This window comes from Dendropsophus ebraccatus, chromosome 15, assembly GCF_027789765.1.
Source record: "Dendropsophus ebraccatus isolate aDenEbr1 chromosome 15, aDenEbr1.pat, whole genome shotgun sequence".
NCBI lineage: Eukaryota > Metazoa > Chordata > Amphibia > Anura > Hylidae > Dendropsophus > Dendropsophus ebraccatus.
Genome location: NC_091468.1, coordinates 74,250,972 through 74,267,782, shown reverse-complemented (window position 1 = coordinate 74,267,782; position 16,811 = coordinate 74,250,972). Strand labels below are relative to the sequence as shown.

General features: G+C 48.1%; 1 protein-coding gene across 1 annotated transcript in view; it reads right to left on the bottom strand.

Annotated features, from left to right (window-relative positions):
- The window catches only part of LOC138774153 (protein unc-93 homolog A-like), a 78,586-nt gene extending 62,065 nt beyond the window's left edge, over window positions 1–16,521 (bottom strand). The window contains exon 1 of the mRNA XM_069954773.1: window positions 16,432–16,521. Coding sequence (XP_069810874.1) covers window positions 16,432–16,521 — 90 coding nt within the window. The remainder of the gene's footprint in view (window positions 1–16,431) is intronic.
- Between the last annotated feature and the right edge of the window lie 290 nt (window positions 16,522–16,811).

Below are 16,811 nucleotides of genomic sequence, written 5' to 3'. Positions count from 1 at the left end.
TATATATATACTGTACAGATACGGTAATACATTGTATACACACCTATATATATATATATATATATATATACTGTACAGATACGGTAATACATTGTATACACATCTATATATATATATACTGTACAGATACGGTAATACATTGTATACACACATATATATCTATATATATATATACTGTACAGATACGGTAATACATTGTATACACATCTATATATATATACTGTACAGATACGGTAATACATTGTATACACATCTATATATATATACTGTACAGATACGGTAATACATTGTATACACATCTATATATATATATAACTGCACAGATACGGTAATACATTGTATACACATCTATATATATATATACTGTACAGATACGGTAATACATTGTATACACATCTATATATATATATACTGTACAGATACGGTAATACATTGTATACACATCTATATATATATATACTGTACAGATACGGTAATACATTGTATACACATCTATATATATAACTGTACAGATACGGTAATACATTGTATACACATCTATATATATATACTGTACAGATACAGTAATACATTGTATACACATCTATATATATATATACTGTACAGATACGGTAATACATTGTATACACATCTATATATATATATACTGTACAGATATGGTAATACATTGTATACACATCTATATATATATATATATATATACTGTACAGATACGGTAATACATTGTATACACATCTATATATATATATAACTGTACAGATACGGTAATACATTGTATACACATCTATATATTATATAATATATAATATATATATATACTGTACAGATACGGTAATACATTGTATACACATCTATATATATATATATATATATATACTGTACAGATACGGTAATACATTGTATACACATCTATATATATATATACTGTACAGATACGGTAATACATTATATACACATCTATATATATATATACTGTACAGATACGGTAATACATTGTATACACATCTATATATATATATACTGTACAGATATGGTAATACATTGTATACACATCTATATATATATATATATATACTGTACAGATACGGTAATACATTGTATACACATCTATATATATATATAACTGTACAGATACGGTAATACATTGTATACACATCTATATATATATATACTGTACAGATACGGTAATACATTGTATACACATCTATATATATATATACTGCACAGATACGGTAATACATTGTATACACATCTATATATATATATACTGTACAGATACGGTAATACATTGTATACACATCTATATATATATATAACTGTACAGATACGGTAATACATTGTATACACATCTATATATATATACTGTACAGATACGGTAATACATTGTATACACATCTATATATATATATACTGTACAGATACGGTAATACATTGTATACACATCTATATAAATATATATATACTGTACAGATACGGTAATACATTGTATACACATATATATATATATATATATATATATATATACTGTACAGATACGGTAATACATTGTATACACATCTATATATATATACTGTACAGATACGGTAATACATTGTATACACATCTATATATATATACTGTACAGATACGGTAATACATTGTATACACATCTATATATATATATACTGTACAGATACGGTAATACATTGTATACACATCTATATATATATATATACTGTACAGATACGGTAATACATTATATACACATCTATATATATATACTGTACAGATACGGTAATACATTGTATACACATCTATATATATATATACTGTACAGCTACGGTAATACATTGTATACACATCTATATATATATATATATATACTGTACAGATACGGTAATACATTGTATACACATCTATATATATATATATATATACTGTACAGATACGGTAATACATTGTATACACATCTATATATATATATACTGTACAGATACGGTAATACATTGTATACACATCTATCTATATATATATATATATATACTGTACAGATACGGTAATACATTGTATACACATCTATATATATATATACTGTACAGATACGGTAATACATTGTATACACATCTATATATATATATACTGTACAGATACTGTAATACATTGTATACACATCTATATATATATATACTGTACAGATACGGTAATACATTGTATACACATCTATCTATATATATATATATATACTGTACAGATACGGTAATACATTGTATACACATCTATCTATATATATATATATATACTGTACAGATACGGTAATACATTGTATACACATCTATATATATATATACTGTACAGATACGGTAATACATTGTATACACATCTATATATATATATACTGTACAGATACGGTAATACATTGTATACACATCTATATATATATATATACTGTACAGATATGGTAATACATTATATACACATCTATATATATATATACTGTACAGATACGGTAATACATTGTATACACATCTATATAAATATATATATACTGTACAGATACGGTAATACATTGTATACACATCTATATATATATATATATATATATATATACTGTACAGATACGGTAATACATTGTATACACATCTATATATATATACTGTACAGATACGGTAATACATTGTATACACATCTATATATATATATAACTGTACAGATACGGTAATACATTGTATACACATCTATATATATATATAACTGCACAGATACGGTAATACATTGTATACACATCTATATATATATATAACTGCACAGATACGGTAATACATTGTATACACATCTATATATATATATATATACTGTACAGATACGGTAATACATTGTATACACATCTATATATATATATAACTGCACAGATACGGTAATACATTGTATACACATCTATATATATATATAACTGCACAGATACGGTAATACATTGTATACACATCTATATATATATATATATACTGTACAGATACGGTAATACATTGTATACACATCTATATATATATACTGTACAGATACGGTAATACATTGTATACACATCTATATATATATACTGTACAGATACGGTAATACATTGTATACACATCTATATATATATATACTGTACAGATACGGTAATACATTGTATACACATCTATATATATATATATATACTGTACAGATACGGTAATACATTGTATACACATCTATATATATATATATACTGTACAGATACGGTAATACATTGTATACACATCTATATATATATATATACTGTACAGATACTGTAATACATTGTATACACATCTATATATATATATATATATATATATATACACTGTACAGATACTGTAATACATTGTATACACACATCTCTGCTCTGTCAGGGTCGGCCGGGGGAGGGGGCTTCGTCTCTGCTCTGTCAGGGTCGGCCGGGGGAGGGGGCTTCGTCTCTGCTCTGACAGGGTCGGCCGGGGGAGGGGGCTTCGTCTCTGCTCTGACAGGGTCGGCCGGGGGAGGGGGCTTCGTCTCTGCTCTGACAGGGTCGGCCGGGGAGGGGGCTTCGTCTCTGCTCTGTCAGGGTCGGCCGGGGGAGGGGGCTTCGTCTCTGCTCTGTCAGGACGGGTCGGCCGGGGGAGGGGGCTTCGTCTCTGCTCTGTCAGGGTCGGCCGGGGGAGGGGGCTTCGTCTCTGCTCTGTCAGGGTCGGCCGGGGGAGGGGGCTTCGTCTCTGCTCTGTCAGGACGGGTCGGCCGGGGGAGGGGGCTTCGTCTCTGCTCTGACAGGACGGGCCGGCCGGGGGAGGGGGCTTCGTCTCTGCTCTGTCAGGACGGGTCGGCCGGGGGAGGGGGCTTTGTCTCTGCTCTGTCAGGGTCGGCCGGGGGAGGGGCTTCGTCTCTGCTCTGTCAGGACGGGTCGGCCGGGGGAGGGGGCTTCGTCTCTGCTCTGTCAGGGTCGGCCGGGGGAGGGGGCTTCGTCTCTGCTCTGTCAGGGTCGGCCGGGGGAGGGGGCTTCGTCTCTGCTCTGTCAGGGTCGGCCGGGGGAGGGGGCTTTGTCTCTGCTCTGTCAGGACGGGTCGGCCGGGGGAGGGGGCTTTGTCTCTGCTCTGTCAGGACGGGTCGGCCGGGGGAGGGGGCTTTGTCTCTGCTCTGTCAGGACGGGTCGGCCGGGGGAGGGGGCTTCGTCTCTGCTCTGTCAGGGTCGGCCGGGGGAGGGGCTTCGTCTCTGCTCTGGCTGCGGTGTCTGTGTACAGAGCGGCTAACCTCATTGGTGGACCAGACGGCTGGAGAAAGTTCCCATCATTCCATCTATCCGTACAGCCAGTAGGTAAACCCCGCCCCCTGCGCACGTCTTCATCGCCTTTACTAATGATTGTGGATAATTTGCAGAAGTGACAGAGTGGCCCTAATGACATCCAGATGCTGTGGCCCTTGAGAGTACTGGAGGGGACCGGCCCGGGGGCATCTGCCAGCCCCCCAGCCCGCCCCTGGTGACAATGGTGCACTCATTCTTAGCGTAGCTTTATTCATTATGGAGTTATGGACGCGGTTATTGGTACAGCCAATGATATGTCGCAGAGGGTAACCAACCAGGAGCGGGCAGACATTGTGTCTGGTGAATGCAGTACCCGGGTTATTACAGGAGACTTTGATGCAAGAAGCCCTACCAACCCCCCCCCCCCCCAATCTCCCATGCCGCAGCGAACTGCTCGCCAAACGTCCGGCTCCTGGTTCAGCGTTGGATAAGCCCAAATCTTGACATATGAAAACCGTCACCAGTGACCCATCCTCAGTGGCCGTCCTGGCAGCATGTACCAAGCGCCCACACAGATAGCACCTTACATGATCCAGCTGCTACATCATCTCACCCAGGAGGATCCGGACCACCAGCACGGTGAATGTGGAGAGTGGGCAACACAATAACTGGAACAGGAGCCACAGAAGAGATGAGGCCACCGCTACTGGTCCGGCAGGAACCAACACTGGACGGATCCCTCCACTGATGTTGTGGTAGGAAGATAGTGGGGCCGTTCTTCATCACTGCTCCGTGATGATGTGTCTCCCTCTCTGTGCACTGGAGCTGCCACATTTCCTCAGTTCTTACAGCAAGATTTGTAATGTCCCAAATTTATATTAATCATGTATTATTCTTGACCAATAGGAGATGCTCTCTACTTCTTACCAATCTTTTCTCTTCTTTCTTATGCACACAATCATCCCCCCCACTCACACGGAAGCTCACTTTAGGCGGAGGAGGAGGAGGAGGAGATACATGGTGGAGGAAGTGCATCAGATTCTTAGAGAGGGAGGAAGACAAACATCTGTTCCTGCAGTAGTTATGCCAGGGCCTGGCTTATGCCAGGACCCCTGTCAGGGACAAGCATGTGCAGTCTAGTCTAGACACATTGTATGTATAGACTCAGCAAGAGACCGACAGTTCTAGTATTACTACTACATCCAGTGGCGGATTATAATGTGGGCGGTTTGGGCATGGGACCATCTATAAGGGGGGGAGAGGGAAAGAGGAGGACCATCTATAAGGGGGGAGAGGGAAGAGGGGGGGGCATCTATGAGGGGGGAAGAGGAGGACCATCTATAAGGGGGGAGAGGGAAGAGGGGGACCTTCTAAAAGGGGGGGGGACCATCTATAAGAGGGGGCCATCTATAAGGGGAGAAGAGGGGGACCATCTATAAGGGGGGTAGAGGAAAGAGGGGGACCATCTATAAGAGGGGGCCATCTATAAGGGGTGGAGGGGGACCATCTATAAGAGGGAGCCATCTATAAGGGGTAAGAGGGGGACCATCTATAAGGGGGGGTAGAGGGAAGAGGGGGACCATCTAAAAGGGGGAGAGAGGGGGCCCATCTATAAGGGGGGGAAGAGGGGGACCATCTATAAGGGGGGTAGAGGAAAGAGGGGGACCATCTATGAGGGGGGAAGAGGGGGACCATCTATAAGGGGGCTAGAGGGAAGAGGGGGACATCTATAAGGGGGAGAGGGAAGAATGGGACCATCTATGAGGGGGCCAGTAGCGGATTACAATGTGGGCGGATTGACCAGGTGCACAGCCCGGGGCCCAGGGTACATTTAATCCGCCACTGACTACATCTAATATTCAGTGCTAAGCACTTTAAAGGGAGATGAGTCCAGGAACACCCAAACCCACACTGAGAACACGTCTAAAAAGCGCAGGGCAGTATCCTGAGTACAAGGGAAACTGGCTTGGATAGGACAAAGCTACTGTAAAAAAGGTCTGCGTGTCCTATCTCGTTGTGCAGGTAACTGGGACACCCCAGGACACTTAGCTACACCCAGATAACCCCGACTGGGGCTTGTAGTGCCCTGACAGGTGTAACGCCTGGAGTAGTGGATCCACTGGACCGGCACCAGCGATGGCACAAACCTCACCAGGGAGCGGAGTCTAAGGGGCCGCTGGTTTTCACCAGAGCCCGCCGCAAGGCGGGATGGACTTGCTGCGGCAGGCGACCCCCAGGTCGCTACCCCTGGCTTGGTTGCTGGTGACGGCAGGCGAGGCGTGGCAGGAGTGGGTACTGACAGAGGCGTGTAGGCGTACCGCAGGTGACAGGCTGAACACAGGAACAGCAGTGAGACGGGAGGCAGGAACCAGGGACTGGGAGTAGGGACTGGGTAGCGGGCAGGAAACAGGAACAAGGACTAGGGACCAGGTAGCGGACAGGTATCAGGAACAACAGGGAGCTGGGCCAAACGCTATGGGAAGCATGTAGAGGCTCCAACACAGGGGACAGGGCATGCTGGGATTTATAGGGGAGTGATTGGGTGCAACTACCAATTAGGAGCGCACTGCCCCTTTAAATCTGAGACAGCCGGCGCGCGCGCGCCCTAGGAGGCGGGGACGCGCGCGCCGGCCGGCACAGCGAGAGACAGGAGCGTGGAGAGGTGAGGCGCCCCCCGGGGCCGAACGTGTAGCAGCGCCGGGTCCTTGCACAGGGACCCCGGCAGCTGCAGGAGATGGAGGGAGGTCGCGGCGGCGGCCCGGAGCACGGGACGCCGCCGCGGCCGTGACAGTACCCCCCCCCCCTTTGGCCTCCCCCTCTTTCTAGCCTGCAGGAACCTCTTGATGAGATCTTGGTCCAGGATGTTAGCCTCGGGTTCCCAGGACCTCTCCTCAGGACCAAATCCTTTCCAGTCCACCAGGAAGAACCTTCTCCCTCTGACAGTCTTCATGGCCAGAATGTCTTTAACAGCGTAGACGTCGTCAGAGACGGCTTGAGGAGCAGAGAACGAAGACTTATCTGAGAACCGGTTCAGGACCACTGGTTTTAAGAGGGAAACATGGAAGGAGTTCGGAATCCGCATAGTGGGGGGTAGGCGGAGCTTGTAGGTGACAGGGTTGATGCGTTTTAGCACCGAGAAAGGACCGAGGAATCGAGGGCCCAACTTGTAGCTGGGAATCTTGAGTCGGACATATTTGGCCGAGAGCCAGACTTTGTCACCTGGGAGAAAATTTGTGGCAGGTCTCCTCTTCTTATCAGCCTGATCCTTCATGCGTTTAGAGGCTTTGAGTAATGACTGTCGAGTTTGTTCCCAGATCGATTGCAGGTCAGATAACAACTCCTCCACGGCTGGGACTTCGGAGGATGGACAGAGAGGCAGAGGAGGACGAGGATGATGCCCGTAGACCACATAGAAAGGGGACTTGCCTGTGGAAGTCGAGTCCAGATGGTTATATGAGAATTCTGCCCATGGGAGTAGATCGGACCAGTTGTCTTGGCGGCTGGAAACAAAATGGCGTAGATAGTTACCCAGAATCTGATTGACTCTCTCCACTTGCCCGTTAGTCTGAGGATGATAGGCCGATAAGAAGTCCAGCTTCACTTGGAGTTGCGAGCAGAGGGCACGCCAAAACTTAGAGACAAATTGAGAGCCTCGGTCGGACACAATGTGAAGAGGAAGTCCATGCAGGCGGAAGATGTGTCGGAAGAACAACTGAGCCAGACGAGGAGCAGAGGGCAGACCAGGAAGGGCCACGAAGTGAGCCATTTTGGAGAAGCGGTCCGTCACCACCCAAATGACTGTATTGCCCGCAGATGGAGGTAGGTCTGTGATAAAATCCATCCCAATGTGGTGCCAGGGATGGTCCGGGACTGGCAAGGGCAATAGTAGGCCGGCAGGTCTTTGACGGGGAGACTTATTCCTGGCGCAAACTGCACAGGAAGCCACAAAATCCTTGACATCCTGGAGGAGATTGGGCCACCAGTAGTGACGGGAGATCGGTCTTTTGGGTTCCTGGATGCCCGGCTACCAAGGAGGAATGCCCCCACCTCAAGATGCGTTTACGGAGTGCGGGGCGCACATAAGTCTTCCCGGGAGGCAGTCTCTGCAGAGCAGAAGTGGCAACTGGTACTAGGCGGTCGGGAGGTATTATGTGACGAGGAGATTCCTCTTGCCCCATGACATCGGATGCTCGGGATAATGCATCGGCCTTTAGATTCCTCTCGGCTGGACGGAAGTGGATGGTATAGTTGAACCGAGAAAAGAAGAGGGACCACCGAGCCTGCCTGGGATTGAGGCGTTGAGCCGATTGGAGATAGAGGAGGTTCTTGTGGTCCGTGTAGATGTTAACAGGGTGTTTAGCCCCCTCTAGTAGATGACGCCACTCCTCCAGTGCCAACTTAATGGCCAGGAGTTCGCGGTCCCCAATGGTATAGTTCCTCTCGGCAGGGGAGAAAGTCTTAGAAAAGAACCCGCAGGTTCTGGTCTTGCCTGATGTGTCCCTTTGCGAGAGAACGGCTCCTGCGCCCACAGAAGAAGCATCGACCTCGAGAGAAAACGGCCTGGAGACATCCGGGCGGACTAGAGCAGGAGCAGAGGCAAAGGCAGACTTGAGGCTATTGAAGGCTTGTTCGGCCTCTGGAGGCCAACGTCTGGGGTCCGCCTTCTTTTTAGTGAGAGCCACAATGGGTGCGACCAGGGTAGAGAAGTGAGGGATGAATTGCCGGTAATAGTTGGCGAAGCCCAGGAAACGTTGGATAGCTCTAAGTCCCACAGGGCGTGGCCATTGAAGGACAGCTGCGAGCTTGGCTGGATCCATTTGTAGGCCCTGATCGGAGACGATATAGCCAAGAAATGGAAGACTGCGCTGATGGAAAACACACTTCTCAAGCTTGGCGTATAGATGATTGGCCCGTAGTCTTCGTAGGACCTGACGCACTTGTGCCACATGAGTCTGCTGGTCCGGGGAGAAGACCAAAATGTCGTCCAAATAGACAATGACGCAGACATAGAGGAGGTCTCGGAAGATATCGTTCACGAATTCCTGGAAGACCGCTGGGGCATTGCATAGGCCGAATGGCATGACCAGATATTCGTAGTGCCCATCTCTGGTGTTGAAAGCGGTCTTCCATTCGTCTCCTTTACGAATTCGGACCAAGTTATACGCTCCCCTGAGATCCAGCTTGGAGAAGATCTTTGCTCCACGAAGACGGTCGAATAGTTCCGGAATAAGCGGAAGAGGATAGCGGTTCTTAACAGTCACCTTATTTAAGCCCCGATAGTCTATGCATGGGCGGAGGGAACCGTCCTTCTTCTGAACAAAGAAAAATCCGGCGCCAGCTGGAGACGTGGATTTACGGATGAAGCCCTTTTGTAAGTTCTCCTGGATGTAGGAGGACATGGCTTCAGTCTCGGGCACAGAGAGAGGGTATACTCGACCACGTGGAGGAGAAGCTCCTGGAAGAAGGTCTATGGGGCAATCATAGGCTCGATGAGGTGGTAGAGAGTCCGCCTCCTTGGCCGAGAAAACATCGACAAAGTCTTGGTAGTCCTCCGGTAGCCCGGGTAGAGGCTTGACATAAGCAGGTGACCTCGTAGAGCACTTGGGTTGAGGAGATCTCAGACACCGGTTATGACAGTCCTGACCCCAGCTGAGAACCTCCCCAGTTCTCCAGTCCAGCTTAGGGGTATGGAATTGCAGCCAAGGAAGACCCAGCAGGAGGTTGGAAGAGGAATGGCGCAAGACATAGAAGGAGATCTTCTCCTGATGTAAGGCGCCCACCTGGAGGACTAGGGGTGCCGTCTGGCTGTACACAGCTTCGGTAAGAATCTCCCCCGTAACCGAAGAGATAGACCGGGGTTGGGCAAGCTGGATAACGGGTAGCCGCCATCTTTGGACCACCGAAGCAGAGATGAAACTGCCAGCAGAGCCAGAGTCGATGAGGGCAGTAGTCTGGAAAACTTGCCCTGAGGGTGTTTGGATGGAGACGGGCAGAGTCAACCTTGGAGAGGTGGCATTCACACCTAGGGAGGCCTCTCCCACCGGACCTAGGTGCAAGCGTTTCCCGGATGCTGAGGGCGTTGGGGACATCTCTGCCGATAGTGATCCGCGCCACCGCAATAGAGGCAGAGATTTTGGTCCAGTCGACGGTTCCTCTCATCAGTCGTCAGGCGAGCACGTTCCACCTGCATAGGAACCTCTGGAGGCGACTGGGACATAGGAGCCACGGGATTCTGGAACACCGGTGCCAGCCGGGGATGGCGACGGGGCAGACTCAGACGCCGTCCTTGCCAAACCTCCGCCTCTCTCTCGGAGAACCTGGTGAAGACTCGGGTAGCCAGTAGGATAAGTTCGTTCAGGGAGGCAGGCAGGTCCCGGGCAGCGAGCACATCCTTCACTTGACTGGACAGGCCCTTTTTAAAGGTGGCAATCAGAGCGGCCTCATTCCAGTCTAGTTCCGCAGCCAGGGTGCGGAACTGGATGGCGTAATCACCAACGGAGGAAGTACCTTGGGATAGATTGAGAAGAGCAGTCTCAGCCGAAGACGCACGGGCAGGTTCCTCAAAGACAGAGCGGAACTCGTCCAAGAAGATTCGGAAATTGGCAGCAACCGGATCATTACGGTCCCATAGTGGTGTGGCCCAGGCCAGAGCGCGACCCTCCAATAGGCTGATAATGAAAGCCACTTTAGAGCGCTCAGTGGCAAACTGACTGCTTAAAAGTTCGATATACATAGTGCACTGGGTCAGGAATCCTCTGCACAACTTGGGGTCACCTCCATATATACTTGGGAGAGCCAGTCGGAGTTTTGAAGAGGTTGCCGGGGGTGATGACTGCTGAGCTGTGGTATGCTGCTGTACGGCTGCAGTCAGTTGTTGGATCAGCTGTGACTGTTGCTGGATCTGTTGAGCCTGTAGGGCGACCATTCGGGCTACCTCGCGGATATCAGGCACCTCGCCGGGATCCATGGTTGGAGCCTACTGTAACGCCTGGAGGAGTGGATCCACTGGACCGGCACCAGCGATGGCACAAACCTCACCAGGGAGCGGAGTCTAAGGGGCCGCTGGTTTTCACCAGAGCCCGCCGCAAGGCGGGATGGACTTGCTGCGGCAGGCGACCCCCAGGTCGCTACCCCTGGCTTGGTTGCTGGTGACGGCAGGCGAGGCGTGGCAGGAGTGGGTACTGACAGAGGCGTGTAGGCGTACCGCAGGTGACAGGCTGAACACAGGAACAGCAGTGAGACGGGAGGCAGGAACCAGGGACTGGGAGTAGGGACTGGGTAGCGGGCAGGAAACAGGAACAAGGACTAGGGACCAGGTAGCGGACAGGTATCAGGAACAACAGGGAGCTGGGCCAAACGCTATGGGAAGCATGTAGAGGCTCCAACACAGGGGACAGGGCATGCTGGGATTTATAGGGGAGTGATTGGGTGCAACTACCAATTAGGAGCGCACTGCCCCTTTAAATCTGAGACAGCCGGCGCGCGCGCGCCCTAGGAGGCGGGGACGCGCGCGCCGGCCGGCACAGCGAGAGACAGGAGCGTGGAGAGGTGAGGCGCCCCCCGGGGCCGAACGTGTAGCAGCGCCGGGTCCTTGCACAGGGACCCCGGCAGCTGCAGGAGATGGAGGGAGGTCGCGGCGGCGGCCCGGAGCACGGGACGCCGCCGCGGCCGTGACAACAGGACGGGTAGCTCAACACTGTAGGGCACAAGGTGGTCAAATACAGTCTAAACACAACTACATGTAAGCTTTTCACTATAAAGTATATCTTCAGGTTCCAGCAGAGTACACTGCTACACTGGGTTAGGGCTTCTTCGACAAATTCTTCTCCTCTACTCCACTCTCCAAGCACCGCTACAATTACCTCTCTTCTATTCTACTTCTCAAGCACAACAAGTTTAAGCACTAAGAGTCTGTGTGGTGTACCCCCCGGGGTGATGTTACATCAGAGGATCGGCCGGTCACGCCACTCCGGACCTTGAGGTGCTAATTCGTGCCACCAGTGCCGGTTGGGCACACAGGTGTGATGGCACGCCTGCTTTTATTTTAGGAGGCCGGTTGTATCCTTTTCCCCTGTGGACAGTGTCCTGCTGGGATGCTAAGGGATCCCTTGGGTTAATATGATCACGGTTGGCTAGAGTGGTGTAGTGACCCTCCCGGACTATCGGAACCGCCCCCCACAGAAAGGTTATGGCGTATACTGTGTCGGTGTAAGTTAAAGGATCACAGAGTCTCTTTATCATAAATAAAGCAGCAGGTTACAAGGTTATGACGTTTCTCTTGATAAAACACTTGATAAAACACTTTGTAGACAAATACTTGACAATACAGCAACTAAATCTGCGATAGGAATGTAGTGTTGATACAAGAAGCAGAGTAGCAGAGAGGAGGATGTCACGAGAGTCCCACACCAAGTAGTAGTGTGCTCTGCCGGGATGTTGGAGGATGAGGTAGAACAATACTGTCAGGACGGGGCAGGTAGGGACCAGACAGGTAGGGACTGTGAGCCCTGACGGTGAACCCAAATGTCCCTACCCTAGGCGGCCGTGGTCAACCACAATGATGTTCCCTGCGCTGGATATGTGCACACAGAACAAGACAGACAAACAAACACAATATGGGATCGTGGAACAGGCTGGGTCAGAACCAAACAGGCAGCGCAGTACAAAAACAAGTAACAGCCTGATAGTCAAAAGTCAAAGCCAGGGGTCAGGTAACACAGTCGAGCAAGCAGAGGGAGTTAGGACGGGGATCGCAGAAACAGACACGAGGAGCTGGGACCAGGGTATTAACCTTAATAGCCAGTGGTGGGACACTGCCTCAGCTTTGTTTTATGCTGACCAAGAGCCTGGTCCGGATCCCCATTGGACCGGCGCTCTGATCTTCCAGGCTGCAGACAGGCTGAGAAACCCAGCAATCACAAAGAATACGCAGCTGCATAATCAAGTCCAGAGGCTTCTCAGCTTAACTCCTGCATTGCCGGAAGCTGAGAAGCAATCGGGTGTGGCACACAAAAGCAAACACCAGGCCCAGTTCACACCAGGCTACTGCACATTCCTGACAAATACTTTAGAAGAATGAGGAGAAAACCTGTGCCCGTGTATTGACCTTTCTCTACTCTTCACACCACCTTATGCCCACTAGATTTGGCTGAACCGTCCTAGAGGCTGCCACAGGCCCCAGACCTTGTTACCTGGGATGAGCGCAATGCTCAGGGTTTCCTGCTGACACCCACACTGTGAGATAAGAGTTCCTAGGCTTACTGCAACTTTGTTCTATCTGGATCAGTTCCTAGCTTTTGTGGATACTGTCCTACACTTACTTCTAGTCCACGGCGTGGGTTGAGGTTTTCTCTGACTTGTCCTCTCTTAGAAGGGGTTTAACAGTGCTTAGTCTTGTGTAACGTTACTGAGAAGAAAACTGTTAAGTGTCCTGTCTTGCTTCCTACCCATGCGGGGCTCTAGCTAAGACTGAACTTGAGCAGGGGACCTGGCAGAGGGCCAGGGTCCAGAGAGGACCACTGTAGAGAGCTGCCTAGCTTGCGTCCTTCCTCTACAATTTCCAGCACGAAAAGCTCATGCACTTCCTTCACCCATGTGACTTCCTATCTCTCAGGGCATCTAAAGTGCGCTGTGAGTGGGTGAAGAGTGCAAACAGAAGAAGTTAGGAAAGAGGTCATAGGAGAGAACAGATTCCTATTGGTTCGCAGATCCATGTGACATACAAATACACAATAACCCTTTACACACTTCAGCTATGCAGCATCTGAACACTCATATCTAATACGGCGACATCTAGTGGCGAAACTTTAGTACTACCTTCATCACCACACAAGTACAGTAAGTACAGGCTTTTACGAAGGGTGTTTATAATAGTAACACCCATGGTAGGACAGCACATCTGTGTCAAAGATGTATCTATTCTGTGAAAGTGTATTGTATTGTTGAAGAACTTGACAGTAAAGTATTTCCATTTTTCATATCACTTGGACCCTGTCCAATTCTATACGCACCGGCACCCATTGACACAAGCCGCACACCTTGGGTTATTCTTCCCTGGACTGTGGGTGGCGGTACCGATACTCTAGGTGGGTGAGTTGCCACTCAGGACTACCGAGAGAAGAGCCCAAGGGACCCATCACACCGCGGCAGGTCACCGACCATCTTGGGGACAGTAACTCCATAATGAATAAAGCTACGCTAAGAATGAGCTCACCATTGTCACCATTGCTTTTCTTGTGCAATTCTCTGTGTTTGAGGTGTCACATGACCCCCTTCCGATTGAAAAAAGTAAAGTCATTGCTATAATCCTGTACACTAATGGCTGTTTGGGGAGGGAACATCATTGCTATAGTCCTGTACACTAATGGGGGGGTACGTTGTTGCTATAATCCTGTACACTAATGGTTAGGGGGACATCATTGCTATAGTCCTGTACACTAATGGCTGTGGGGGGACATCATTGCTATAGTCCTGTACACTAATGGCTGCGGGGGGGCATCATTGCTATAGTCCTGTACACTAATGGCTGCGGGGGGGCATCATTGCTATAGTCCTGTACACTAATGGTTAGGGGGACATCATTGCTATAGTCCTGTACACTAATGGCTGCGGGGGGGCGTCATTGCTATAGTCCTGTACACTAATGGCTGTGGGGGGACATCATTGCTATAGTCCTGTACACTAATGGTTAGGGGGACATCATTGCTATAGTCCTGTACACTAATGGCTGTGGGGGGGCATCATTGCTATAGTCCTGTACACTAATGGCTGCGGGGGGGCATCATTGCTATAGTCCTGTACACTAATGGCTGTGGGGGGACATCATTGCTATAGTCCTGTACACTAATGGTTAGGGGGACATCATTGCTATAGTCCTGTACACTAATGGCTGCGGGGGGGCGTCATTGCTATAGTCCTGTACACTAATGGCTGTGGGGGGACATCATTGCTATAGTCCTGTACACTAATGGTTAGGGGGACATCATTGCTATAGTCCTGTACACTAATGGTTAGGGGGACATCATTGCTATAGTCCTGTACACTAATGGTTAGGGGGACATCATTGCTATAGTCCTGTACACTAATGGCTGTGGGGGGACATCATTGCTATAGTCCTGTACACTAATGGCTGTGGGGGGACATCATTGCTATAGTCCTGTACACTAATGGCTGTGGGGGGACATCATTGCTATAGTCCTGTACACGAATGGCTGTGGGGGGACATCATTGCTATAGTCCTGTACACTAATGGCTGTGGGGGGCATCATTGCTATAGTCCTGTACACTAATAGCTGGGGGGGACATCATTGCTATAGTCCTGTACACTAATGGCTGTGGGGGGGCATCATTGCTATAGTCCTGTACACTAATGGCTGTGGGGGGGGGCATCATTGCTATAGTCCTGTACACGAATGGCTGTGGGGGGACATCATTGCTATAGTCCTGTACACTAATAGCTGGGGGGACATCATTGCTATAGTCCTGTACACTAATAGCTGGGGGGGACATCATTGCTATAGTCCTGTACACTAATGGCTGTGGGGGGACATCATTGCTATAGTCATGTACACTAATGGCTGTGGGGGGACATCATTGCTATAGTCCTGTACACTAATGGCTGTGGGGGGCATCATTGCTATAGTCCTGTACACTAATAGCTGGGGGGGACATCATTGCTATAGTCCTGTACACTAATAGCTGGGGGGGGACATCATTGCTATAGTCCTGTACACTAATGGCTGTGGGGGGCATCATTGCTATAGTCCTGTACACTAATGGCTGTGGGGGGACATCATTGCTATAGTCCTGTACACTAATGGCTGTGGGGGGACATCATTGCTATAGTCCTGTACACTAATGGCTGTGGGGGAGGGGACAGGGGACATCATTGCTATAGTCCTGTACACTAATAGCTGGGGGGGGGGCATCATTGCTATAGTCCTGTACACTAATGGCTGTGGGGGAGGGGACAGGGGACATCATTGCTATAGTCCTGTACACTAATAGCTGGGGGGGGCATCATTGCTATAGCAGGGACTGGAAAGGACTAGAAGAGACTGGTCTATCAGCTGACAGGACAACCCTTCAAATACTGCACACCTAGTCAGTGTCTTTCGGAGAAGAGACGGACATGATATTCAGTAGTTCTTTCCTCTTTTTGACATTAGCTGCTACTTTACCTGCAGCGTCTGCAGTCCCATGTAAGCCGTGTACAGGAGGAGGATTCCGAAGGAGAGGATAAGGATGTTCTTGTGGTTTGAACATTGCATTCTGTAGATTCTGATGTATTTTCACTCTTCTTACTGCTAAAAGGAATCGTAGGGAGTTACTAACAGGTGGTGTATATATATATATATGAGACCGTCAGGACTAGTGTGTGGATATGATTCCTGGCAGAAGAGTATAGATCTACTGTGCAGCTGCCGGCATATATACCAGCCCAGGGAGAGGAACATGATGGAAACCTTTATATATGTTACAGGAGGAAGAAGAGAAAGGGAGGACATGATGGAAACCTTTATATATGTTACAGGAGGAAGAAGGGAAAGGGAGGAGATGA